The sequence below is a fragment of the Sceloporus occidentalis genome, unplaced genomic scaffold (assembly GCF_023333645.1).
Source record: "Sceloporus occidentalis isolate IW3139 unplaced genomic scaffold, rSceOcc1.0.p SCAF_1, whole genome shotgun sequence".
In the NCBI taxonomy this organism is placed as follows: domain Eukaryota; kingdom Metazoa; phylum Chordata; class Lepidosauria; order Squamata; family Phrynosomatidae; genus Sceloporus; species Sceloporus occidentalis.
Window position 1 is genome coordinate 17,722,776 of NW_028316981.1, and position 25,196 is coordinate 17,747,971.

A 25,196-nucleotide genomic window follows, 5' to 3' on the forward strand; every position below is an offset into this window, starting at 1 on the left:
TTGCAAACAGAAATTAATATTTTTCAATTATGAAACTTCTTAAAACCAGAAAAAACATTATTCCAAAAGAGAAAGTAAAGGAGATGTCAGCTCAAAGGTGAAAAGAAAACTTGTTTTAAACAGGAATTTCCCTTCATGGATCAAACGGCTCCAAGTGGATAGCTTGACCACTTTTGATCCTATATTTTTCTTCAGCTCCCACTTCCTTAGTGAATGTTTTCTCCTATTCTTCTAAAGAAGCTTCTACACTTACAAGCTCCTTACAGATATCACTTCCTATTTCTAACTTTTACATTTATATCATCTTAAATGTTTGAGATAAGAGGGACTAATTCAAGTTACAGTAACTGACAGAGCACCTAATATTGCCTTCCTTATTTGAATTTTTCAGGATCATGGAAATGTTAAAAGTCTGAAATGAGGAACCAGATGTTCTCCCTATGAAGCTTTCAGGGAGAACATCAGCCAGAACATGGCCTTAATCAGCTTCAGAGAATGCCCTCCAGATATTGTTAGATTGCAGATACCAGCTGTCTAAACCCACACAGCCACTGGTGAGGAATGTTTAGTTTGCAATCCAAAAACATCTGGAGGGCCACATAATTTTTGCCCTTCTTCTAGAGGGCCATCTCCTTTCCATGTATTGGGACTGGGAGTTGGAAGGTCTTCTCACGACTTACAGAGTGACAGCACATCATCTGTGCAGAAAAAAGGTCGGATTGCCTCCCCAGCAAATGTTGCTGAATAGAAAGTGAATATAAATTCATTCCTCTCCACATCAAAAAAATCCACCCAGCCCTCTTCATAGTCCAGGACCACTTGGATCTTTTTGGGCTTTTCTCTCAAGCTCAAAGGGGTGGGCTTTGGAAAAGTAAAAGCAGAAATTTGAGAAATACAGGACATATCACTGATTAATTCCCCTATAGCCCAAATCCCCTCAATAGGGTTAAAATCAATAGGCCCCTTCCTCTTGACAGAGTCTCTTGCCACTCCAATAGCCCAAGGTGGATTGTCAAATAGATGCGCTCCAAAACACCTTTTCTCCATCTCCATCTTCACCTCAACTTCCCAGTAATGTCTTCCTGAAATGAATTTTCGACAGCCTAGCACACACTGATCCCAGTCAAATCTCTGTGGGTTGTCGTCATTTACTTTCCACCATTTTGCAGTACATGTCACAGTTTTCAGATCCTTTGACACTGACAACAACGAACATGCTGTGCGCCGGTCTAAGTTCACATTCACTGAAAGGGAAGGAGAGAGAGAGAGAAAGAAAAGTGTGTGTAGTGGATGGTCTCAGAAAGGTTCAGTTTGATCTGCTGAAGAATTGCACCTTTTTCCAGACTGCCCTTGAATCTGGTTAGGAGGTCCAGAAATAGAAGTGCCATATGAGGCAAAGATCTAAATCACATGATAACTGTCTTGGCTATGAAGGAAGTGCATGGGTTTCATCATCAATACTATAGTGCCCTGATCAGGAGGACACACGACCTCAAAATAGTGGATGGAGGCACCTTATCCTGCTTGGAGAACAGATCAACTAACCTAAACTGTGAATGAAAGAAAACAGTCTTCCTCACTTTACCCACTTGTACTCTTCAACTTCAAAGATTCCCCATAATACAAAAAGGAAATTGTGTGAGGTGGGGATGAAGTCTTCAGGTAGCCAAGTACCCCAAAATTAACCAGGGGAGGAGTTGACAGTGAGTATAATATTTTCCTTCAGAGTCTATCCTCCAACAAAGGTTTCCCAGGTCTCCAAGGCCTGGTACACCACACAAAAAGGGAGGTCTGCCGGCGCCTTGTTTTGCTGCGCAAGGAAGCTGCAACGGACAAACCGCGCAGCTTCCTCGCACGGCAAAAAGAAGCTGCAAAAAAACAGGTTCTTTTTGCAGCGCCATAATGGCGCACTCGCAAAAAGACTATCATTACGGTGGAGTGACGTGCGGACGCTAAGCGTCTGTCGTGTCAAAATGGCGGCACCCATCTGTACAGGGCACCACCATTTTGACGCCCTCATCACGTGTGAAGGGCGAGGGGTGTCTGGAAGCGTCGTCCCTTATATGTGACGAGGGCGCCCTATCGCGCCCGTCTTTTCTTTTTGATAATTACCTTTTTTACCTTCACTCATGGATTTCTTCAATATATCTGTTGTAAAAGACAAGAAAGAAAGAAAAGAAAACAGGTGACAAACTTCCAGGCAGTACAATGACATAGAAAACAAACAACTGCTGCATATGCATACAGCAAACACATCATTTTTTTAAAATTAAGATGATGCCGTATGGATTTATTTTTACAGTGTGTTTCCCAAAGATTCTTGCCTCCATGAAGTAGCATCAGAACAGCTGCAAATTTTCAGAAAGACAGAAGGAAGAACAAGGGTGTTCTGGTGCTCAAAAATTAGTTTAAAGCTTTTTAAATAATGAACTATGATGCCAATAGAAACAGAGCCCCATTTTTTAAATCAAAGTTCCAATCCCTTCCCCAAAGGACAGTGATGAAAAAGCCACTGGCAAAAGGTACTCTGGGATTAAAAGGCAGAACTGCTATTTCCATAGCTCCTCTATCTCCCTCTTCTCCCAAAACAAGGGTATTTTCCACATAAAACTAAACTTAATGGAAGTCCATTTTTGGCAAAAGATTCTCTACTTTTTTGAAGTACAGGCAATTGATTTGGATCCATCTTTGATTCTACTAGCTTTAGAAGTGAGTCCACATCACCTTGTAAAGCACCAGGGCTCAGAGTTTCTATGATTTGAATGCACAACCCTAATATTATCTACTTAACCTGTAGTGGTTATTTTTGCTGCTCTACTCATTGCTGTTAGTTCCTGGGGTTGTTTTTCTGGGGTAAAACATTGAAGTACTATAATACATAAATACATCTATTCACAGCATAATGGAATAATACACATATAAGAAAAAACATTTTCTTTCACTAATAGAAAAACTCTATCCTTGTTTCCACCAAGGTAGATTCAGGAGTCACAGGAAACTGTGCATAGGATTTCAGCCTAAACTGCACATCAGGTTCAGTATTTATTATTAGGATTATGTGACATGAATAGTGCAGAGGGGTCACAGGATTAGCATATGGTCTCTCTTGGATTAACACCAGAAGATTCTTCTTCCATTACATAAAATTACCTGTGTCCCAAACTCGCTCCAAATTGGCTTTGTCCAAAGCATCCACCAGAGACTCTGTTAAAGATAGGGAAAAGCGATTCCTCAAGACCATCAACCACATAACAACAAGTTGTGTACAAAAATAAATTTCAAACCTTCACTGAAGAAATCTTGCAAAGCATACCCCATGACAGGTTTGCCTCACGGTGACCCTGTCAGAAACCCACCCCTAAAGTCTTCTCTCCTGTCTAGGTAGCCAGAGAAGGGAATTGTGAGGCCCAGGGCAGCCGATAAGAAGAAAATAGGGAGGAGTAAAACATTTTAAGGAAGCAGAAAAATATGACAAGTAAGGAAGGCAAGAAAACATACAAAAAGTGAAGGAGAGCCTGAGAAGAATCCTGTAGCAAATCAAGAAGGCAGAGAAAGAAGGGTAGAAACAATCTGTCTCTTGCTTTCTCAAGCAAAGGAGTTAATTTTTCCCTTTGGATTCCACTCTGTCCTTGGCTGTCAAAATGACCTTCCATTCCTTACAACTGGCCTGGAACTGTACCATCCCTTGGGGATTTATAACTATCCATTCCCCATCTCAAACTTCTCCCAATTAATTACCTTTGTGGCTCTCCAGAGCCTTTCTTACATCAGAGTTTTTCTGTGAGTGAATTCGGAGTTTCTCTTCCCACTTAGGGGAAAGGTCCACATAGTCATATATTGGTCTTTTCTCAAAGCTGGAAGGAAACACGGTCAGTTTTAGTGAACAGTCATTAAATGTCATTTTCCAGTAAACTTGCATAATTAAACAGGAAGGGCTCATTCTGAATATTGTTTTATGGGGAGGTGTCCCTACCCCACACAGCTGGGAACTTTTGATCAAACAGCTTCTGCTCTAATCAATTCATTCTTAACAAAGAGCAAAGAAAGGAAGGGTGGAGGCTGTAGATTAGCCCTGCTTATATTGGAAGGACAGTGTGTTGATGAAAACTTCCCATGGAAGGATTCCTGGATTTCTAGATCAAGCATTAGGCTATGGATGAATCCTCCTGTCATATGGTATCCCATTTCTCTGTGAGATTGGGGGAAGCAGATGGAAAACACGTGGCTGTCACCAGTTCAGATACACAGGAAGTTCCACTGCTCACTATTAGAATAGATACTTTACATACAACCTATGGCACCTTCAAGTAAAAGGAATTGATCAGCAGAGGCAGGAAAGGGCCTCTGAACATTCCTTTAGATTTCAGAGACACAGACATGTTAGTCTGGAAAAACAGTACGTAAAGGGATCTTGTAGCAGGTGCAGCAATTGAGTCAAACTTAAAACAAGAAGACAAAGATGTAAAACCCACTCAAGTGCTGAAGGGAACAGTCTCCATGTTTTTCCAATGGCATTTGAGTGAGAAAAAAAGCTCTTCCACCAAAGAACAGGAGAAAGAAAGACAGAAAAAGCCACATACCTGGTTAAGGTGTTTTTGATGTCCTGAAAGAAAAAGAGAGTTGAGTCTCAAAAGAGTGAACAAACACTGTTTGTTCCCCACTGTTCTAGTGTGTGTGTGTGTGTGTATTTGCCTCTTACTTTTCTGGGGAACACAACTAGTCATTTATAGGATCATCCCTTTTAGTAGAAGCAGGGGTGTCACTAAGGGGCTGCAGATATGATATTGTAATTTAAAGGTATAATTTTAATTGTGCTAGTTGTTTATGTCACAACTATTTCCATTCCATTCAGTGAAACATGGGAATTATAGAATCATAGAGTTGGAACAGACCACAAGGGCCATCCAGTCCAACCACCTGCCAATCTCAATCAAAGCATCCTCAACAGATGGCAATCCAGCCTCTGCTTAAAGACTCCAAGGAAGGAGACTCCACTACACTCCGAGGGAGTTTGTTCCACTGTCGAACAGCCCTCACTGTCAGGAAGTTCCTCCTAATGTTGAGGTGGAATCTCTTTTCCTGCAGCTTGCATCCATTGCTCCAGATCCTAGTCTCTAGAGCAGCAGAAAACAAGCTTGTTCCCTCCTCAATATAACATCCCTTCAAATATTTAAACAGAGCTATCATATCACCTCTTAACCTTCTTTTCTCCAAGCTAAACATCCCCAGCTCCCTATGATTTATGAGTAACATTAGTACAAAAAACATTATTAAAGATTTGGTATGGTGTGGTATGGGAAGAGGTTAATGGGGATGGGTGATACCATGAGTTGCTGCACCAGGTGATGCCAACACTAGTGATGCCACTGAGTAGAAAGAGACTTGGATGGAGTCTCTGTGTTAAGTCTCACCTGAAGAAACTCGCTTGGTGGCTCCAGGCACTTCTCCTCCATCTCTGTAATTAGCTGACTGAGTCCAGAAGTCTCTGCAGAGATTTCAGCAAGCGTTTGTTTCTCCTCATCCTTCATTATTGTCTCCAGATTTTTCAGCTTACTCAGCCAAAAATGCTTTTTCTTCTCCAGTAATGTCTGCAAGCTCTCAAAGGCAGATGTGATCTTCTCCTTCTCTGTTTCTAACTGGCTCTATGTGTGTGGCACAGGAACCATAGAAATTAAACAGAGACAGAAGACAAGGTTCAGTCAAAGCACCTACAGTCCTGATACTACAACAGTGAAGAATATGATTGTTTATAAGAAGCATATAAGACATACAGATATACATCAGCTAAGAAGTAGATGAGTCCCTGGGCATTACTTCTTCAACAGAAAACATGGGTAAGATAAGCCATCCATAAGTAAACAAAAAAACTGTGAATCCTCTAGAGACCCCTTGAAGATTTGTTCCAAAATGTATCCGGGGATATATTTTTTAAAATTTATTTCACCAACATCCACTTCTCTTATTTCCATTTCGGTGGCCACGCATGCAGATCTATACTTTCTTTTTAACATGGTAGAAGTAGCTGGTGAGGCAGCCTTATCACCTTTGCTGGGTTTTTTTGGGGGAGGGGGTTGCTGATCACAAAAGAGATAGGTTATCATGCCTAATATAGGCAGGAACACATAGCTAGCTACATTATGATTGCTCCTTCACCATTCTCTCAATGCAAATGATGCTAAAAAAAGCAGGAATACACAATCAAAGCACCCCCACAGATGGCCATCCAGCCTCTGTTTAAAGACCTCCAAAGAAGGAGGTTAGACATTTCCTTTCTCTAGCTGGAAGATGAAGGAGGGCCAAGAGACAGATAAACAGCTACTCACTGGTGGGACCAACATATGGGACCTTTATATTCCAAGATGAGCAGATAGAGAGGTTTTGAAAATCTGCCTATCAGAGATGCCAGCTAGCACCATCTTCTGCTTAATGCTGAAAAAGTTATAATATAATAGTCTATTATTGGTGGAGAAAGTAATTATACAGCAGTTAATCGCATCTGCAAGCTCTTTCCCAGTACAAAACATTTACCTGTCTGATACTCTTTATTGTGGGAAACTCCTGTATGTGTTGTAAGTTTTCTCAAATAAAGATCTGCCTCCTTGTAAGTAAACCTGGATCTGACTTACTGCATTTTTGGGATCTCCAAACTTCAAAGACAGGGGCCAGAGAATACAGAAAGGCATGGTTCTCTGCATTGTAAACTATCATGTGTTAAACAAAAAGAGTTTGAGTTTTGAAAATTGTAACTAGCAGAAAGCACCACAGACCCAGAACAATTACTAAGGAAGATCAAAGGGGAAAGTGCAAAGACAGGCTTACTGCTTAACATTAAAAATAACAACCATGGAGGATCTACACAAACTCAACCTAGACAATGAGGAAATAGAAATAAATAAAAAAGTTCCTAAAATCAATTATTTTTGTGGTGCTGGAGAATAGTGCTGAGGATACCATGGACAGTCAAAAAGACATACAAATGGGACCTTGAACAGATTAAGTCTGAAATATCCATGATAAAGTTGAGGATGTTGTACTTTGGGCACATCAGGAGAAAGCATGGCTCATTGGAAAAGACATTAATGTTGGGAAAGATGGAAGAAAGTGGAAAGAGAGGAAGGCTACGTGCTAGATGGATAGATTCTCTTAAGGAGCCTTAAGGAGCTCGCAGGTATGAATTTACAGGACCTGAGCAGAGAGGGAATCTTGGAGATGTCTCATCCTCAGGGTTGCCATGCGTTGGGTTCTACTCAAAGGCAGTTAACAACAAACAAACTACAATAGTAAATTAACAGGCCATGCAACAGTTTGGAATTGAAACTGCTACTAATTGATTTTGAAAAGTAACTTTCCAAGCTCTGTGCACAACTCTGTTTGTTTCTCTGAATTTCTTTTTCCGGGAAATGCCAGAATTTCCCCCCATGATATCCACAATGCATAAACTTCTTATTATTTTTTTCTAATTATGTGTAAGACAGCCAGTATGGTGTACTGGTTTTGAGTATTGGACTACAGCTCTGAAGACCAGGATTCAAATCCCAGCTTTATCATGCAAACCCACTAGGTGACCTTGGACAAGCCACACTCTCTCAGCCTCAGAGGATGGGAATGGCAAACACACTCTGAAGACACCTGCCAAGAAAATCCCATGACAGGTTCACCTTAGGGTCACCATAAGTAGGAACTGAGATGAAGGAGCACAACAACAAGAAGAACACTGTCTTGAGTCTCAGCCTTCACGAAAAGCCTGGACATAATAATAATAGCTTTAATTTTACCCCGCCTCTCTGTCAGAAGATAATTGAAGCGGCTTATAATTAAAAGAATCCATACAATACATAATATCCAAATTATTCCCTCCCTCCCTCAAAACAACAATTAAACACATTAACCATTAAAATAATCCATTAAAATAATCAGAGATGGACATAAATGAAGATAGTGATTATGATAATGACAGACAACATTTTCAATCTTGCATTACCAATAAGGATAGACATAGGGAGGTCTTAACTGATAACACATAATCCCATCTCACCAGCCATTCATTAAAAATGCTTACCAGAATGCTTTTCATTCTTGCCTCTTTTGCTTCTTGTAGAAAGTAAAACTCCTCCTTTTTTTCCTTCAAAGACTTCACATGTTCCCTGAGCTTCTCCTGCAAAGACAGAAAATTCTTTCACACTCACACTCTCTGAAACCAGTTGGAGGTTTCCATACAAAAAGCAATCTCATCAGAGAGTGAATGGCTGCAAAATATAATAGCAGATCATTTCATAGAATCATAGTTGGAAGAGACCACAAAGGCCATCCAGTCCAACCCCATTCTGCCATGCAGGAACTCTCAATCAAAGCATCCCTGACAGATAGCCATCCAGCCTCTGTTTGAAGACCTCCAAAGAAGGAGACTCCACTACCCTACGAGGGGGTGTGTTCCACTGTCCGATAGCCCTTACTGTCAGGAAGTTCCTCCTAATGTTGAGGTGGAACTGAGGAAGCCAGGAAACTCAACTGAGATCTTCCCCTTCATTTTTTCTGCTTTCCTTTTTTATAGCCCTGATATTTTGGGAACACAAGTTAACGATGTGACTTATATCTTATAACTTTATGTCATACATTCAAATGTCTGGCACCAAGTTCAATGCTTTAAAAAGCTATATTGTTGCTGTGTACCTTCAAGTCATTTCTGATTTATGGTGCCCATATCAGGGGTTTTTTTGGGAAGATCTGTTCACAGGTTTGCCATTGCCTTCTCCTGTAACTTGCCCAAGGTCACCCAGTGATTTTCATGGCTGAATTGGGACTCAAACTCTGGTCTCCAGAGTCACAGTCCAACACACAAACCACTACACCACATTGGCTCCATAAACTGTTACAGTATATTAATTTCAAATATTCACTGTGCCTTCCATGCATGATGGGACTAGACTCCCTATATCAACCCTGTAGGGTAGAACAGTATTAGTCTTCCTCTATTGCAGAATGGGAAGACTGAGAAAAGAATTCAGGTCTTTCTTGTTGTCAACTGCCCTCAAGCTGATCTCGACCCATGGCAACCCTACTGATGAGATATTTCCAAGACCCCCTGACTTCCACTGCTCTGCTCAACTCCTGCAAAGTCATACTTGTAATCTCTTTAACAGAGTCCATCCATCTTGCATGTGGCCTTCCTCTCTTTCTATTTCCCTCTACCTTTCCTAACATTACTGTTTTTTCCAGTGATTCATGATTTCTCATGATGTGCCCAAAGTAGGACAACCTGAGTTTTGTCATTTTGGCTTCTAGGGAGATTTCTGGCTTGATCTACTCTGGCTTGATCTACCATTGGTTGGTCTTTTTGGCTGTCCGTGGAATCCTTAGCACTCTTCTCCAGCACCACATTTCAAATAAGTTGAGTTTCCTCCTATCCTCCTTATTAACTGTCCAGCTCTCAGATCCATACATGACAGTAGGAATAGCTTGTACGATTCTAACTTTTGTGCTCAGTTGTGTATCTTTGCATGTTATGATCTTCTCTAGTTCTTTCACAGCTGTCCTATAGTCAGCTTGTAGGTGAGATTCAAACCTAGGACTTCCTCTCAGCCCTGTCTTTTACTCTCTATGCTACATGTTATAATATTGTATGACCAGGATATAAAAAGATGTTTAAATACCCAAAAGGCACCAGATCTCCCCTGATCCTGGCAGCTAAGCAGGGTCAGCCCTGGTTAGTATTTGGATGGGAGACTGCAAACAAATACTACTTTAGGCTATATTTCAAAGGAAGAAACTGCCAAACCACCGCTGAGCACTCCTTGCAAAAGAAAATCCTATGAAATTCATGAGGTTACCATAAGTTGACAGGTGACTTTGTGAGTTCCTGCATGGCAGGAGATTGGACTGGACGGCCCTTGTGGTCTCTTCCAACTCTATGATTCTATAAGCAGTGTTGACCATGACTTATTGTTAATTCAAAAGCAAATACTACGGTTAAATATGAGAACATAAAACTTCAACACAGCTATGAAGGAGATTTTGTACTGACAGGAGATCCTACAAACCTTGAAGGAAAATATGGGCTTTCCCCCTCCAATATTATGCTTCCCAGATATAATACACTGTGATTGCAGATATACCCTGTCTTTGATTAAACGAACACAAACACAAACACACACATATACACACCCTCAAACCACAACTATAAAATGTAAAGGCATTGCAGTTAGGGTCCAGTCATTTGTGCCTATTGCTTTGTAGTGGTTTCAGTAGTGGACTACAACCCTGGAGACCAGGGTTCGATTCCCAGCTCGGCCATATAGTCCACTGGGTGAACTTGGGCAAGTCACATGCTCTCACCCTCAGGGGAAGACAATGGCACACCTCCTCTGAACAAATCTTGCCAAGAAAACCCCAGGATAAGTTTACTGTACATCAGAAATGATTTGAAGGCACACAACAACCACAAAGTGAAGACCACCCTCACAGGACTGAACCTGCACAGAACCCCCGCAGAAAGAAACCAATGCATTTACACTCATCCCTCCATATTTGCGGCTTTGACATTTGCAGATTTGATTAATATGTTCTCTCTAGGAAGGTCTAGGTCCTACAGTGCAACTCTATGCTCAACTTTAACTAAAAGTTGCACTGAAGGACCTAGATACCTAGAAAGAATACTCTACTAGGCATTTGTAGCTCCTCCAGTGCAGTTCTATGGTCATTGTCTGTTGGACATTGACCACAGAGTTGCTCCGGAGGACCTAGAGATTTTTAGAGAGGTGTCCTCTCCGGTAAAAACATGATGTTTTTGTTATTTGTGGTTTTTCCATATTCACTGAGGTCTTCTGCCCCTACCCTAGTAAATATGGAGGGACAAGTGTATTTCCTTTTTCCATCCATCCTGGTGATTTCCTACCTTGTACCCCTCAGAAACCTCATTGATAGGGACCACATTATGGCCTTGGTGTTCCATGGACCTGTTGCACTTCATGCAGACGAGGACTTCATCCTCCTTGCAGAAAAGCTGTAAGGGCTCCTGGTGCTTCTCACATTCTCCCCTCTTTCTTTTTGCTATTTGCTTCTCCTGAAGCTCCTTGATATACTCCACCATCCGAGCCAGGTGCCGGTTGACCATGAGGTTTTTCTGCACAATCATTGCTCTGCACTGAGGGCAGGAAAACGGTCCCCCAGATGCTGTCCTGTGCTGCCCGAGGCAGGCTTGGCAGAAGTTATGCCCACACTTGGTAGTCATCGGACATTTGAAATAATCCAGGCAGATGGGACAAGTAGCTTCGTTGCACAGAGCCTGGATTGGAACCTCTGCTGCCATGGCTGCCTGTTTCTGGAGCAGGAGAAGAACACTTGAGTAACATGTGGTTTGAGTGTTGGACTGTGTCTCTGGAGACCAGGGTTCAATTTTCAGCTCAGCCATGAATCCCACTGATGACCTGGGGCATTGTAGCTATCATGTCTTTAACAAAAAAGGTTTGAGTTTCCCTGTTTTAGCAATTTATATGATAGAGGTGTATTATAGAAAGTTATAGCTAATGTGAGATAGAGAATTTATCACTGTAAAATGGAGCAAGCTGAATTAACAGAATGGGGGCTAATGGAACAGAATAAGATCTAAAAGGAGTTTAGTAAGTCTGTTTTATGCCTTGTTTTGTCTCGATATGTCTTTTTTATGTTTTTTGTTTTGTTGTTATTTGTCTGCTTTTGAATTATGTTTTGTACTGATGTGTTTTAACATATATATATATATATATATTAACAAAAAAAGAGCTTGAGTGTTCAAAATTATACTTAAACAGGGCTATCATATCACCTCTTAACTGCATCCTTCCTAGGCTAAACATCCCCAGCTCCCTAAGTCTCTCCTCATAGGGCATGGTTTCCAGGCCTTTCACCATTTTGGTTGCCCTCCTTTGGACATGCTCTTTGAATTGTGGCACCCAGAACTGGGCACAGTATTCCAGGTGAGGCCTGACCGAAGCAGAATAGAGCAGCACAACTACTTCTCTTGATCTAGACACTATACTTCTGTTGATCAGTCCAAATTGTAGTGGACCTTTTTAGCTATTGCATCACACTGTTGACTCAAGTTCAGTTTATGGTCTACTAGGACTCCTAGATACCTTTCAGACAAAGTCTTGTTAACCCTGGTGTCCCCCATCCACCTCTGCATTCCTTTTTTTCCTGCCTAAGTGCAATACCTTACATAAGGTAATTTGCAATATCTTTCATTTAGCTTTGGCCCAGCTTTTTAATCTATTCAGGTCATTTTGAATTTTGATCCTGTCCTCTGGGATATTAGCTACTCCTCCTAATTTGGAGTTATCTGCAATTTGATAAGTATCTGTGCTTTCACCAAAATGCTGAAAAGTCTGGAAATTATGCTCCTTCTTTTTTAATATATATATATATATATATATATATATATGTAATCCTCAAAACTGTCTCCAAAATGTCTTCTAGGCCAGAAAAATCCTTACAACTTGGTGAGAACATTTTCATGCCTCCCTGCAACAAAGAAGGCAAAATAGCTCACAAAACTACAAATCCCAAGTTCCCATTGTATGGACACATTGCATGGCAATTAGTGGTGTTAAACTGGATTAATTCTGCAGTGTGCGGACACAATCAGAGACAAGGTTGAAGCTGGAAAGCCAAAACAAAGAGAAACGACTGGGAAAGCATGCAGTACTGGAGCGTCTTACCTCTCCTCCTTTCAAGGCCTCCTTCCCAGGGCCCCTGTCTTCCCTCCACTGCCATTCCCAAAGAGAGAGAACCCTGCTTCTCTGCTCAGTGGCTGAACTACTCAAAGCTTGCCACTACTATGCAAATTGGGAGGCTTTCCTCCCCTGGGATTGGTCGGGAGGATCCCCCAAGCCCCGCCCCACCGGCTAGAACGTTCCAAACTCCCCTAAGAAGGTGCAAAATGGAGGCCATTTTGGAACCTCAGCTTCATGTGAAGCTGCATCTACACTGCAGGCTTAACGCAGTTTGATACCTCTTTAGCTGCCCTGGCTCCATGGGAATGGGATTTGGGGGATCTGTAGTTTTCTAGTGAAACATCTGAGCTGCCTGCCTGTGCTCACTAGAGAGCTTTGGTGCCACACAAGAAACTACAAAGCCCAGGGATCCATTGCATGGAGCCAGTGTAGGGGTCAAGAGAACACAAGAAACTACAAATCCCCAGGGATCCATTGCATATGGCCAGGCGAGATAAAGCAATGTCGAATGCCATTTGCATTGCAGTGTGGCAGCAGATGTGTTGTTTTTTGTGAGGCATTTTAAGCTTTCTTTTTGTCAGAGAGCTTTGGTGCCCCAAGAAACGACAAATCCCAGGATTCCATATTATGGAGCCCTGAAAGTTAAAGGGGTGTCAAAACAGCACTCTTTCTGCAGTGTGGCATCAGCTATGTAGCTTTGTGAAATGTTTGGGCCTTCTTTGTCGGAGAGCTCTGGCGCCACAAGAAACTACAAATCCCATGATTCCATAGCATGGAGCCATGAGAGTCAAAGCCGTGTTCTGCAGTGTGACTGCAACCACTCTCTAGAATGCCAAATTCATCCACTACTACATTTCCCAGAATTCCATGGGACAGAGCCACAGACTGTTAAAGCGGTCTCAAACTGCTATAACTGTGTAGTGTGCCTATATCAGCAGCAGCCTTTATTGCGGTTTCTAAACCATAAAGTAAAACCAAAAGCATTGGAATACATTGTGTGTATGTGAGTTGTGTCCCTTCAAGCCATTCCTGACTTGTGGTAACTAAGGGGAACTTATGGTGCGGTTTTCTTGGCAAGATTTGTGCAGAGGAGGTTTGCCATTGCCTTCCACTGAGGCTGAGAGAGTGTGACTTCTTGCCCAAGGTCACCCAGTGGGTTTTGTGGTCAAGCTGGCATTCGAACCCTGCCCTCTTAGTTAGTCCAATGCTCAAACCACTAAAAACAAAAGTACATGGCTTTAGCTAGTACAAAAATATTGCTACTTTTTTATATCTCAGAGTCATCTAATAAATATTTTTAAAAACCAATTCCAAGCTCTTCTTAGGTTTTTTTAAAGGGCTTATTGGACACACCTTTCGTCTCTATAAATCATCTCTATAAAAGGAACATCCAAAGAGAGCATGTTGGATAAATTCCACTTTTCCCTCTCCATTCCTAAATCCGCTGTCGCTGCAAGACTCTGGATACAGAGGAGGCAAATTTCTAGATTGCCATCCTGGGATTTGTAGTTTGGTGGGGGTATTCAGCCTGGTCTGTTAGAGAGATCGGGTGCCTCCCCAAATTACAAATCCCAGTATTCTGTAGTTTAGAGGCATGGCAGTTAAAGTGGTATGAAAGTGCTTTATTTGTGCATTGTGGATAATACACTAAGGACTGAATCCTCACTCAGCCATGGAAACCCACTGCGTGACCTTGGGCAAGTCACACTCTCTCAGCTTCAGAGGAAGATGAGAGGAAACAAATCCTGCCCTGTGATAGGGTCAGTTTGGGGTCAGACATGACCTGAAGGCACACAACATTAACACATTTTTGCATTTCTAAGCTGAGCTAGGGATTAAGCTCTTTTTCTCTTATAGTTGGTAAAAAGATCTATTTTTAATCATCACACAATTGTGAACCAGTTTATCTATGCTAAAACATTTTGCCTTCACATTCAAATGTATGGCAACCCTATAGTGTGAGAGGCAGCATGGAGTAGTAGTTTGGGTGCCAGACTAGGGCTGTGGGAGACCTGGGTTCAGATTCCCATTCAGCCATGAAAACTTACTTTCAGCCTTAAATGAAGGCAACAGCAAACTCCCTCTGAACAAATCTTGCCAAGAAAAACCCAGTGATATTTGTAATTTGTATTGGCATCCTCACATACCAATGGCATATATATGTCTGTCCCTGGCTTCCACTCCACCAAATGCATTTGGGGAAGTAGGCTGAAGTCTACGAAAGCTCATGCTGCCAACCTCTTTCTTTCAGTTAGTCTCAAAGGTGCTACAAGATCTCTCAACATGCCAGTGATATAACCTTAGGTTTGCCATTAGTTGGTAACTACTTGAAGGCACTCAATACTATGGGTTGTTTTCTGGGTGTGTTTGCAAGATTTACTCAGAGGAGGTTCACCATGGCCTTTGAGGCTGAAGGACTGTGACTTGTCCAGGATCAACCAGTGGATTTCCAAGGTTGAACAGGGATTCGAATCCTGGTCTCCCAGAGTCCTACTCCAATGCTCAAACCACCGCACCAAGCTGTAGTCCATTCATCATAAATATCCCAAATATAGGGTCTTTAAAGTGCTAGAAGATTCTTGTTTGTTTTTGTTGTGTGCTCTGTGCCCAGTCCCCAAATACTATATACCCAAGTATCATGGTGTTGTGGTTTGAGTGTTGGACTATAGACACTGGAAACCAGGGTTCAATTCCCAGCTTGGCCATGAAACTCACTGTGGAGTTTATCACACAAAGGGGATCGGGAGTTTATTCTGTGAATATCCCAGAAAAATTGCATACTTACGCATAACGATTTCACACAACGTCACACAAAACCCACCATTAAAGCGGTCACAAAGAAGCATTCATGCACATCTTTTTACTTTCAGGATTTCAGCGACAATGCATTTCTGATATCACTTTATTTGAGCAAGTGCATGTGATAATCATTTGCGCAATTACTCACCATTTCTGCTTCATTTGTGGGATGCTTTAAATGCACTTTATTCTCTCTTTAATGTCAAAATTAGCCCCAGTGTGATATACCGGTGTGTGTCCTTGGCCACACTCTCTCAGCCTCAGGGGATGGCAATGCCAAACCTCCTCTGAGCAAACTTTGCCAAGAAAACCCCATGATAGGTTTGCCTTAGGGTCACCATAAGTCAGAAATTTTAGAGGTACACAACAACAGCAACAACCACCACAACAGTTACCTTTGCTTCAGGGCTTGCATCATGAGGCATTTTAAGAAAGTGAGAAACTGATTCTCACCATTGAATACAAAATCCTATCAGCACTAAATGCATTAAGATAAACATTTAAACTGAGATGATATTGAATGGTCTTATTGTTTTATTATGTAATCTCAAAATCCAAGCAGATAGTCGACCATATTTTAGCTCTTAGTGATTCCATCTCAATGAAGCACCTTTTCCCTGTGATTTTTTTTTCTTCTCCTTCATTCCTTGGAAGTTCCCAGAAAGTCCAAGAAGGTCTGGGCAATGTGGACAATAGTTAAGAATGATGGGAGTTGCAGTCGAACATCACAATCCTTACTCCTGCTCTGAAGTTGTTGTTATATAGAAGAGGGATAAATGGGCCACTGTTCAGTATGTTTCAAGTGGTGTACTGTAATTTTGTTGTCTGGATGACCCTTTCTAGGCAAAGAAAAATATTTCCTCCTGTAACATAGTTTTTGTGTTGGAGCTGCTAGGAAGCCTATTTTCTAGGGCCCATTCACATTACAAAAAAAATCGGTTTTGAAACCGATTCATTCACGTGAAGTTCCTACTCACCCCGAATCTCACACAAGCGAATCCGGGGCTTGCACACCCGTTCCGTGTTAAATGGCCCCTAGCGCGGGTTTTTTGCAACCGGGTTATAAACCATTACTTTTTCAAAAAAACCGGTTCCTGGAAATATGAACTTCGCCCCGGTCGTGATCGGGGCAGTTGCAGGGGGAGGGCCGGGTTGCTGTGGGCGGGCAGTAGAGCCCGCCCCTCATGACCCCCTCACTCTCGAGCGCTATGTTGCGCAGCCGCAGACCTTCCCGCCCACGTACAAATCAATGGCTGGAGAAGGGACAGGTCGGGCGGTGGGCATTTCTGTCCGAAACGAACATCCCCTCTTATGCCTCGTCGCTATCCATACGCTCCCCCCGGATAATTTTTTTTTTAACTACTGTTGCGTTGACAAATTAAGCGCACAGACGCGCCTCTCCGATTCGTGCCTTAGGGGTTTGCAGGTGAAACTACACCCTTCTCCCTCTCTCCCCGGCCGGTAACTGTGCACCCACGGTCGCCCCTCGCTTTCCTTCACATGTTCGTGTCGCTGTAGCCGGCTCCCGCCAGCAACAATTTTTTTTTTGTTTAAGCAGCCGCTTTGACAGATTATGCGCGCCGATGTGCGTATTTGGGGCCGCTGAGAGAAGGCTGACTGGCCGTCCGTCCCCTACCCTTTCTCCCCTCTAAACTGGTTACTGTGCACCCTTTGCCCCACCTCTCCTTCCCTTGTGATTAGCATTCCATTCCCGTCTCCTTGGAATTTTTTTTAAATTGGAATGCTGTTTTGATAGATTATGCGCACAGTTTCATAGTAATAGGGCGCTTCAATGGGGGTGTTTTGACAGTTGTAGCACACCTTTCCCCCCCCCCCCTCTCTTTTGTGGACACCACCCCGGGACATTTAATGGGCCCCGGAAACCCGCCCCCCCGTTTCCCCACAAGTGAAATGTGCAGTTCTACATGTTGGCCGCCACTCCTGCGAGCGCCATACCAAAATGCCATGCCAGGTCAGGTTGTGGGTGGATGCCCAGAAACTTGACCAATAACCTTTCGCCCCTTATCCCTCGCCCTCAGTGGCACCTCCCCCAAGCAGACGGCGGATGTGACCTAACCCCAATTTAGGGTCACCTGGTGGGCACCTATTGGCTGCCCAGCCAATGGCGAGGCTTGTAACCTGCCAGGTGGGCGATGCCAACCCCGGACCTCCCTCATTTTCAAATTTGCCCACTCCCCCTTTTTGGGGGCTTGGCGCCATTGCTGTTTCTAACCTCGAGCTGGTAGGATCATCAAGACCCTTTCCAATGGCGGGATCGCAAGCACATGGCGAGATGGCTGCCAGGAAATCATCTGGTAGGGGGATAGCATGGAAACATGCAGAAACTGTGGACCTAATAGCGCTGTGGGGGGAGGAAAAGGTGCAGCAGCAACTAAGGGAGAATCACAGAAACATAGATGTGTTTGAAAACATCGCCGCAGAAATGCGGAGGAGGGGCCATGACAGAAATGCGGAGGAATGCCGAACGAAATCTAAGGCATTGAAAAGAAAATTTAAGGAGGAATATCAAAAATCGAGGATGCGCGGAAGCGGCGCAGTAGAAATGCCATTCTTCCACGAGCTTCGCAGAATATTGGCGGGGGATGCCAGCGTGGAGGCAAAGCGGGTCTCGGACGAGACTGAAGTCACGTACCACGACAGCGAGAACCTCGAGCTGGTGGAGGAAGGGCCCTCTAGACCCATCACGGAGCAGGACCCCTTTGCGGATTCGCAGGCTCCCTTGGCGGACTCGCAGGATCTGTTTTCCCAAGGTAACATGCCAATACTAATGTCCTCTATAAAAAAGTTTTGAAAGAATGTGCGCATGTGTTCCATATTATATGCACTAGAGTTTTGCCAATTGAGCAGTCGGTTTCCGCTGTGTGCCAGGCCCCCTTATGTGGCCCTCCGCCGCAATGGAAAGCCGCTCATGAATCCCTGAACACCGTTTCTGTGTATGTGTCCGTGTGCCTGTGGCATCCGAGCAAGGCTGGTTTACTGTGCATTTTTATCTCCGCTTTACAGAGACCGTTATTACTCCGGATCCAGATCAGGAGATCAATCTGGTGCTGCAGGAGATTGATCCGCAGACCCTGGTGCGAGAACTGCAGCAGCAGGAACCAGCGGCCAGCAGCTCGGGGTCTAACGGAAACCAAACCCAAACCCGGGCAGGAAGCAATGGTAGGTTCTCCATTGATGACAACATGCACTTTCGGCTTCTGCTTTGCATATGGTGTGTGTATAGGCTGTGTTCAAAATACATTAGATGTATGGGCTCCCCTCCATTAATTGCATCCTACCAGAACCTTTATTAACACAGTAATCTTGGCATAAAATCACAAGCACTGGTCAACCTGAGCTTCCCCTTATCACCCACGGAGGTAGCACATGGCAAACCCCAAAAGTCTGGGGTTCCCCCAGCAGCCATTTCCCTTCCCCCCCTCCCCTCAAACTGGAATATCAGGTTTGTTTTCAACCCTGGCTGTGCCTACTACAAAAGACTGGAGAATGCCATTCAAAATCTTCCACCCTTACTTTTGTTATGGAAATCGAGTTTGGACTGCTGAATAGAGGGTAGCCTCAACTGTAATTGTTTTAATTGTAAAGGCTGATATTCCCCTTGCTCTCCTCTAGCCGCTAGAAGGTCAGGAAAAGGGACACCCTTTGAGAGTGGGACCTGTGGAACTGGTTTCTTAATTGTTTTCCGCTTGTAGAAGGGCATAAACAATGGGTAGGCGCTTCAGCACCATTAACCCACTGCAAACCTTGGGCTAATGGCCAGGCATCCGCCTTGGGATGGCCAATGCTGTTGTCCTCCAACAATAACAACAATAGTAATTTTTGCCCTAATGGGATATCATCATACACAGGTCTATAGCTGGCCCCCAATGGTAATGTCTTCTTCCTTTGCCTTCCTGCCTCACCACTTACAGTTCCCTATTAAAATTCCTTTTCTCTTTCAGCTTGTGCCATCATGAACCCCCTAGCAGTGATGACTCCTGCGGAGAGATTGGCCCTCATAAAACGCAAGAAGGTGAGGGACTCTGCCACTGCGGCCCTTGAAAAGATTGCCACCCAGTCCGCTGCCCAGATGAGTTCGCTTCTGGGTTTTTTGCGGGAGGAGAGTCAAAAAGAGGAGGCCAGGGAAGATAAATCACTAGGCGTCATGACACAGCTAATTGCTGAGGACAGAGAGAGCATGCAGCAACTAACAGGTGCTCTGCTGGCTAGCAACCAGATAATGGAGAAAATGTACAAGCTGATGGAGTCGCAGGGTACCCAAGGCAATGCTACTGGTATGCCGAGGAAGAAGCGCTTTAAGCGTTCCCCGGGCTCCATGCAACCATCAAATAGTTCCCCTCCTGGCCCTTCTGTCAGCCAGCAGGAGTCTCAGGGAGGGTCTACAGCATCATCTGGGGGTGCGGTTCCTGGACCAAGTACCAGGCCCATCCGCAGGATTAAGAAGCCGGTAACACTGTCCCCATGATTAAAGTTTTGGACCACATGTTACATAACATCTGCCTTACTTCCAATGTTTACATTGGTTTAACTGTTTATGACAATTTTTACATGACTAGTTGTAATGGTTCCACATTTGACGTGTATCATGTTGTTAACTGAAATGGTTGTAATGGTTTTACATTGCAAATGTTTCCTGACAAGGAGTTAAATTGTTGTAATGATTTTACATTACATATTGGCCTCTTAGTCCTTAGTTTTGAGGTGGCCTAATAAAACCAATGTTCTATAAACATGTGTGTAATATGTATGTCTCCAGCAGACAAGTAGCATTGCAAAATGACCACAAGGAAACATTCTTTCAAAAAATACAAACTGTGTATTTACAATGTACACACAATATATTAACTATTTACACATCCTCAAAGTCCTCCGGCCAGCGCTGGCGCAGGACACGCTCCAGCCTCTCCACTCTCTGTTCCAGGCCCTCGAGCCTGGACAGCCTCTTCTCCATCAGGGCCAGCCTCTGGTCTTGGGCCCCTACTCGTAACAGAATATTGGAGTACCCTACAGACAACAAACAAGAACAAATAAATGTGTCAACACTCTCTTCACCCCAAAGTGCCAGTCACATATTCACTAGCACCAAAACTACTCTATCTAGTATTCCTCTTAACATGATGTCTTTAGCAGACATGTAACAGCAGTCTTTCCACACTTAGGTGCCACAGTGTTGCCCTGCTTGTGGCAACCGCCTTGTGGCATGCACTCCTCCACACAAAAAAGCATACATGTACACTGATGTGTCAGCTTGCTAGAAATAGACAGGACACATACATGCACAATTGTCTACAGTCTTGCTTCCCGCTAATAGTACTGCAGGACTTAAATCCCAAGATTTAACTAGAGCAAACATGTTTGCAACTCACAAAGTGCGGGTGGTGCCGCTGCAGCGACCCCAGCAGCATGGGACGGTCCAGGCTGCGACTGCGATTCCTCAGCTGTTGGGTATGACAGAATAGTTAAGTACACATTACTTGGTTTGTTGTGTGACAGTTTAACCGGCCGCAGGGGGTGTGGGGGGGTGGGGGCGTCCTAACATACCTCGTAGCAACTGCTTTGCCATTACCTCCAACAGAACAGAAATGGGGCCTGACAGCAAAATATGCTTCTATAACACCTCCCTTGGAAGGGTCAGAGTGGATGACCACATAGTGTCCCACGGTCTAGTTTTCCTCTTCCTTGGCAACTAATTCCAAAAACAAACTCCTGCGTGACATTCCCTGATCCAACGTACCCTCGATCTGCCCCGCCTCCTCCTCCTCCTCCTCCTCCGCTGGTGACTCGCGGACAGCAGGTGCCTCATCCTCTCCCTCCTCTCCCAACACGGAGGGCTCCTCCTCTTCCTCCTCCTCCTGTTCCTCCTCTTCGGAAGACGGCGAGGAAGAAGGCTCACGGCGCCGGGACCCCCTCCTCCTCCTTGGCCTTCCCCGATCAGAGGCGAGGGCTGAAAAAAAATAAACGGAGGTCTCAAGGAAGGATCATGCGCACAATTAGTCATTCCGTCCCCCTACTTGTGCAACCCCACCGCGCAACCCCACCGGTAGCCAAACCTTTGACACTTACCTGGCGGGGGCCTCCGTTCCCGAGCTGCAGGCCGCCCTGCCCTCCGCCACATGTCCGCCAGCCTCTGGTAGAAAGGCGGGCGGACATGTCGCGGGGGGCTGCCCTGGGCGATGTCCCGGGCCTTGAAGAAAGCAGCCTTAAGATTTTTGAACCTGGTCCGGCATTGCACCGGAAGCCGTCTCCAACCGTGCCTTTCGAGGTGCCGGGAGGCTCTCTCGTACAGATGGAGGTTGGGGCGGCTGCTGGATCGCATCAGCCGCCTCAACCCCGCATCTGTACGGCTGAGAGAATCGAGCAGGAGGTCGGTTTCTTGTGCCGTCCAATGCTCGATCCTTGCGAGCCTCCTCGGCGCCATCTTCCCCCAACGGACAGACTCTGCGCACACATGGGCCCAAAGTTTCAAAAAGTAGCCCTACACCTGTTAGCCAATGGCTGGAGGGCTCCACAGGTAAATTGTTACAATGTAGTCAACTCAAGCTTGGCGCCGTTAGAGGAGGAGTGCAGCCGGTGACATCACTCCCCCTCCCCTACGGTGGCCCAGAGCGGCCTAAAACTATGCGCATAGCGTGCATGCGCATAAATTATCAATTTTTTTTTGGGCAGTTACATGTTGTGTAAACGCTTGCATGAAGAAAGGGTTGGATCTTGTTTCCTATTCAGGAAACCAGACTTCTCCCTCCTCCCTCCTAAAGAATTCTGCAGGACACAATCTGTACTATGGCCTGTATTGGGGTGCTCCATGCGAGGCCAGTGCATTGCAAGTTGGGGGATGCTGGTAGTTGCTGGGACAGGGAACAAATGGTGTGGCTTATTAAACCAGCGAAATGCACAACTGTGCATGTGGTCAGGGCCTCCACTGTTCCAACACAGCAAAGCTGCAGACAATGTAATGGGAGGAGATTTATGCACCATCAAGCTATAACCTAAAGTTGCACAACTGAATGGGAGTGCAAAGCTTGTTCCACTGAACGTGGCATGTGATGGCTCTCACAGTTCCCCTCTCCCACCAACACTAGAAGGAGATGCAGGGTGAATGTCATGACATCCCTAAACACGCGCACCCAATCTCGCAGTACGCTCATGGCATGTTGTGTTTCCAAGGAAGAAAAGGAAAACATAAAGAATAGCAAAGGCAAACCTTTATTTTTGCAACAGTGAAGAGAAAAAAACACAAAACCGCGGTGGTAGACAAGTGTTTAAGGGACCCGATGCTTTAAATCCCAGAAATACTGCACCAGTGCCTCCCTTGTCTGCACACCATCTGCTTTTTCCTGGTCGGCGTTTGCAGTGCGTAAACTGGCAGCATTAAGCACAAATCGCCTTGGCCGAGATGGTGCCCCCTCCAAAATGCGCCCTCCAGTCTCCACGAGGTTGTGGAGAACACAGCATGCCACTATGACAGAGTTAACGTTCTCCTCTGCCAGCTCCAATGGTGCGGTGAGACACCGCCATCTTGCCTTCAAGCGGTCAAAGGCACGTTCCACCGTGTTCCTGGCTCTATTGAGGTGGCGATTATACAGGGCCTGGCGCGGCTGGAGAGTGCCTTTGAATGGGGTCATGACCCAGTTTTTCACCCCATATGCTGCATCTGCAATAAGCAGTGGGCCCACCTGCTTGCCACAGATGGTGACAGTAGGATTCCCTGGCACAAACAGGCCTGCACGCATGGTTTGGTAGATGGAAGAGTGGCGGAAAACGAAGCCGTCATGCGAGGTCCCGCTCCATCCAATGCACACATTGATGAATAGTCCAGTGTGGTCCACTGTTCCCTGCAACAGCATGCTGTACGTGTCCTTGCGGTTGATATACTCCCCACCCTGACGCACTGGCGAAATGATGTGACAGTGGCACCCATCAACAGCCCCGATTACTTGTGGGAATCCCATAGCCTCGAAGCCTGCCATGATCTGGAATAGAAACAGCACACCTGTAAATAGCACAGCAAGGCTAAAGGTCGGCAGTCATGGAACAAACCTGCATGTATGTAAATAGATATAGCGTGTCACCCCACCTAGAACCATTGCTGAATGATAATAACTTTAGAGGTTAGTGTTGTTGTAGTTACTATTATATGCAAAGCAGGAATATATACAAGTAGATCTGCAAGAAGGGGGGAAGGAAGACTTACACCGCCTTCAACAAATCCCAGGAAAGAATGGGAAGTAATCATAGCAATATTATGAGAAAAATGGCATACATTTATGGTATCCCCACCCTAAAGCCAAGGTTTGCTCACAGTGTGTTAATAATGCATCTAGAGTTTTCCCTACCCTAAAGGGTGTAATCAGTGGCAGCAATAGCAATATTAAGTACCTTCCTGTGGTCCCCGAGGTACACTGTCTTGTGAAGGAGGACTTTCTCTATAGCCAGGACTACAGAAATAAAAATGGTGCACACTGTCGATTTCCCCACGCCGAACCGGGTGGCCGCTGTGCCATAGGACCCCTGGTTAGCCAGGATCCAAAGTGCGATTGCCACCCTCTTCTCCACCGGTATGGCGGAGCGCAGACGGGTGTCCTCCCTGCAGATCTCCGGACGCAGCTGTTCGACAATAAGCAGGAAAAGCCTCCTAGGCATCCTCAGATGCTCTATCCATTTTTCATCAGACCAAACGGTGCATAACAGCTTCGGCCAGAAGTCCGTCTCGTGTGGGTAGACCCACCACCTCCTGGGCAATGGCCGGAGACATTGGGAAATTCTCCCACCCACAGTCGCTACAGTTTGCTGGGCAAGGCGACCAACCACGAGGCTACTCTTCCTGCGAGCGTGCTTCCTCCTACTCGCCCTCCTCCTGTTCGCAGCGAGCATACAGTAGAATTGTTGGAGGTGCCTATGCCTGCGCCGCAACAACGCAACAACAGACCTGATTATAGCTTGTTGGGCCAGGATGAGATACAACAAGGGATGCATCTTCCGCTCTTACTGTTGGAACTGCAAATGCCGGACAAAATGGCGACAGCAGATGTGTGGTCGCAAGGCAATTGCCAACAGCGGAAGTAAACATGTAAACCAACACAAAAACAAAAAAGACACGTGACTGTTGGGAACCTCGCGAGAAAGAAACGGCGTGCATGCGCATAAGCTTTCAAAATTGAAAATAATGTTATTTTTTCGTGTTAAAAGGGGAGGGTGAGGTACGTATGCAAAATTTCCGGGAAAGGCGGAACTGTGAATGTTCATAAACGGGAAGAAATAAGAACTGAGGGGGAAAAGAGCACACACATGCGCATATGTTTTCAAAAATTACAGTAATTTTTTTTTAAGTTGAAGTTGAAGATTCAATCAGAATGAAATCTTTCCGGGGAAGGGACGGTTAATGTTCGGAAACATGAATCGAAGCGAAAAAAACAATAGGGGAAAGAAACGGGGTGAATACATAACGCACGCATGCGCACAATCTTTCAACCCAAAGCAAAAGAAAAAAAAAATCCCCGGTCTGTTCCGGGTGCGTCAGCACCTACGTCGCCACCTACGTCACTTGATTGACAGATCTTAACATGCGGAAAAACCGAACAGGTTCGCAAATGACCGGGTAAGGCGCCCCATATTTTTTCGGATTGCGGGAATATGAACTTTCACCCGGGTCAAACTGCCGCGGGTGGCTTC

At 44.8% G+C, this 25,196-nt stretch overlaps 2 protein-coding genes across 3 annotated transcripts in view; one reads left to right on the plus strand and one right to left on the minus strand.

Annotated features, from left to right (window-relative positions):
* LOC149321002 (zinc finger protein RFP-like) overlaps positions 1–25,196 on the minus strand; it is a 28,961-nt gene continuing 3,765 nt past the window's right edge. Inside the window, exons 1-9 of one of the 2 annotated variants that reach the window (XM_089514515.1) lie at positions 12,693–12,801; positions 10,892–11,317; positions 8,060–8,155; positions 5,412–5,642; positions 4,581–4,603; positions 3,739–3,854; positions 3,151–3,204; positions 2,113–2,148; positions 1–1,244 (exon numbers count right to left, since the gene is read on the minus strand). In XM_089514515.1, coding sequence (XP_089370641.1) covers positions 670–1,244; positions 2,113–2,148; positions 3,151–3,204; positions 3,739–3,854; positions 4,581–4,603; positions 5,412–5,642; positions 8,060–8,155; positions 10,892–11,305 — 1,545 coding nt within the window. In that variant the 5' untranslated portion in view covers positions 11,306–11,317; positions 12,693–12,801 and the 3' untranslated portion in view covers positions 1–669. Of the gene's footprint in view, positions 1,245–2,112; positions 2,149–3,150; positions 3,205–3,738; positions 3,855–4,580; positions 4,604–5,411; positions 5,643–8,059; positions 8,156–10,891; positions 11,318–12,692; positions 12,802–25,196 lie in introns of those variants that run through there. The other variant, XM_089514507.1, reaches the window with a different exon arrangement.
* Positions 18,449–20,114, plus strand: LOC149321003 (uncharacterized). The gene is made up of 2 exons (XM_089489055.1): positions 18,449–18,686; positions 19,469–20,114. Exon 2 carries the CDS (start codon positions 19,480–19,482, stop codon positions 19,990–19,992), a length of 513 nt encoding a protein of 170 aa, XP_089345181.1. The 5' UTR covers positions 18,449–18,686; positions 19,469–19,479; the 3' UTR covers positions 19,993–20,114.

What these genes read in the sequence shown, in the direction of transcription:
- LOC149321003 (XM_089489055.1), top strand. Translation starts at nt 19,480, where the DNA reads ATGAACCCCCTAGCAGTGATGACTCCTGCGGAGAGATTGGCCCTCATA.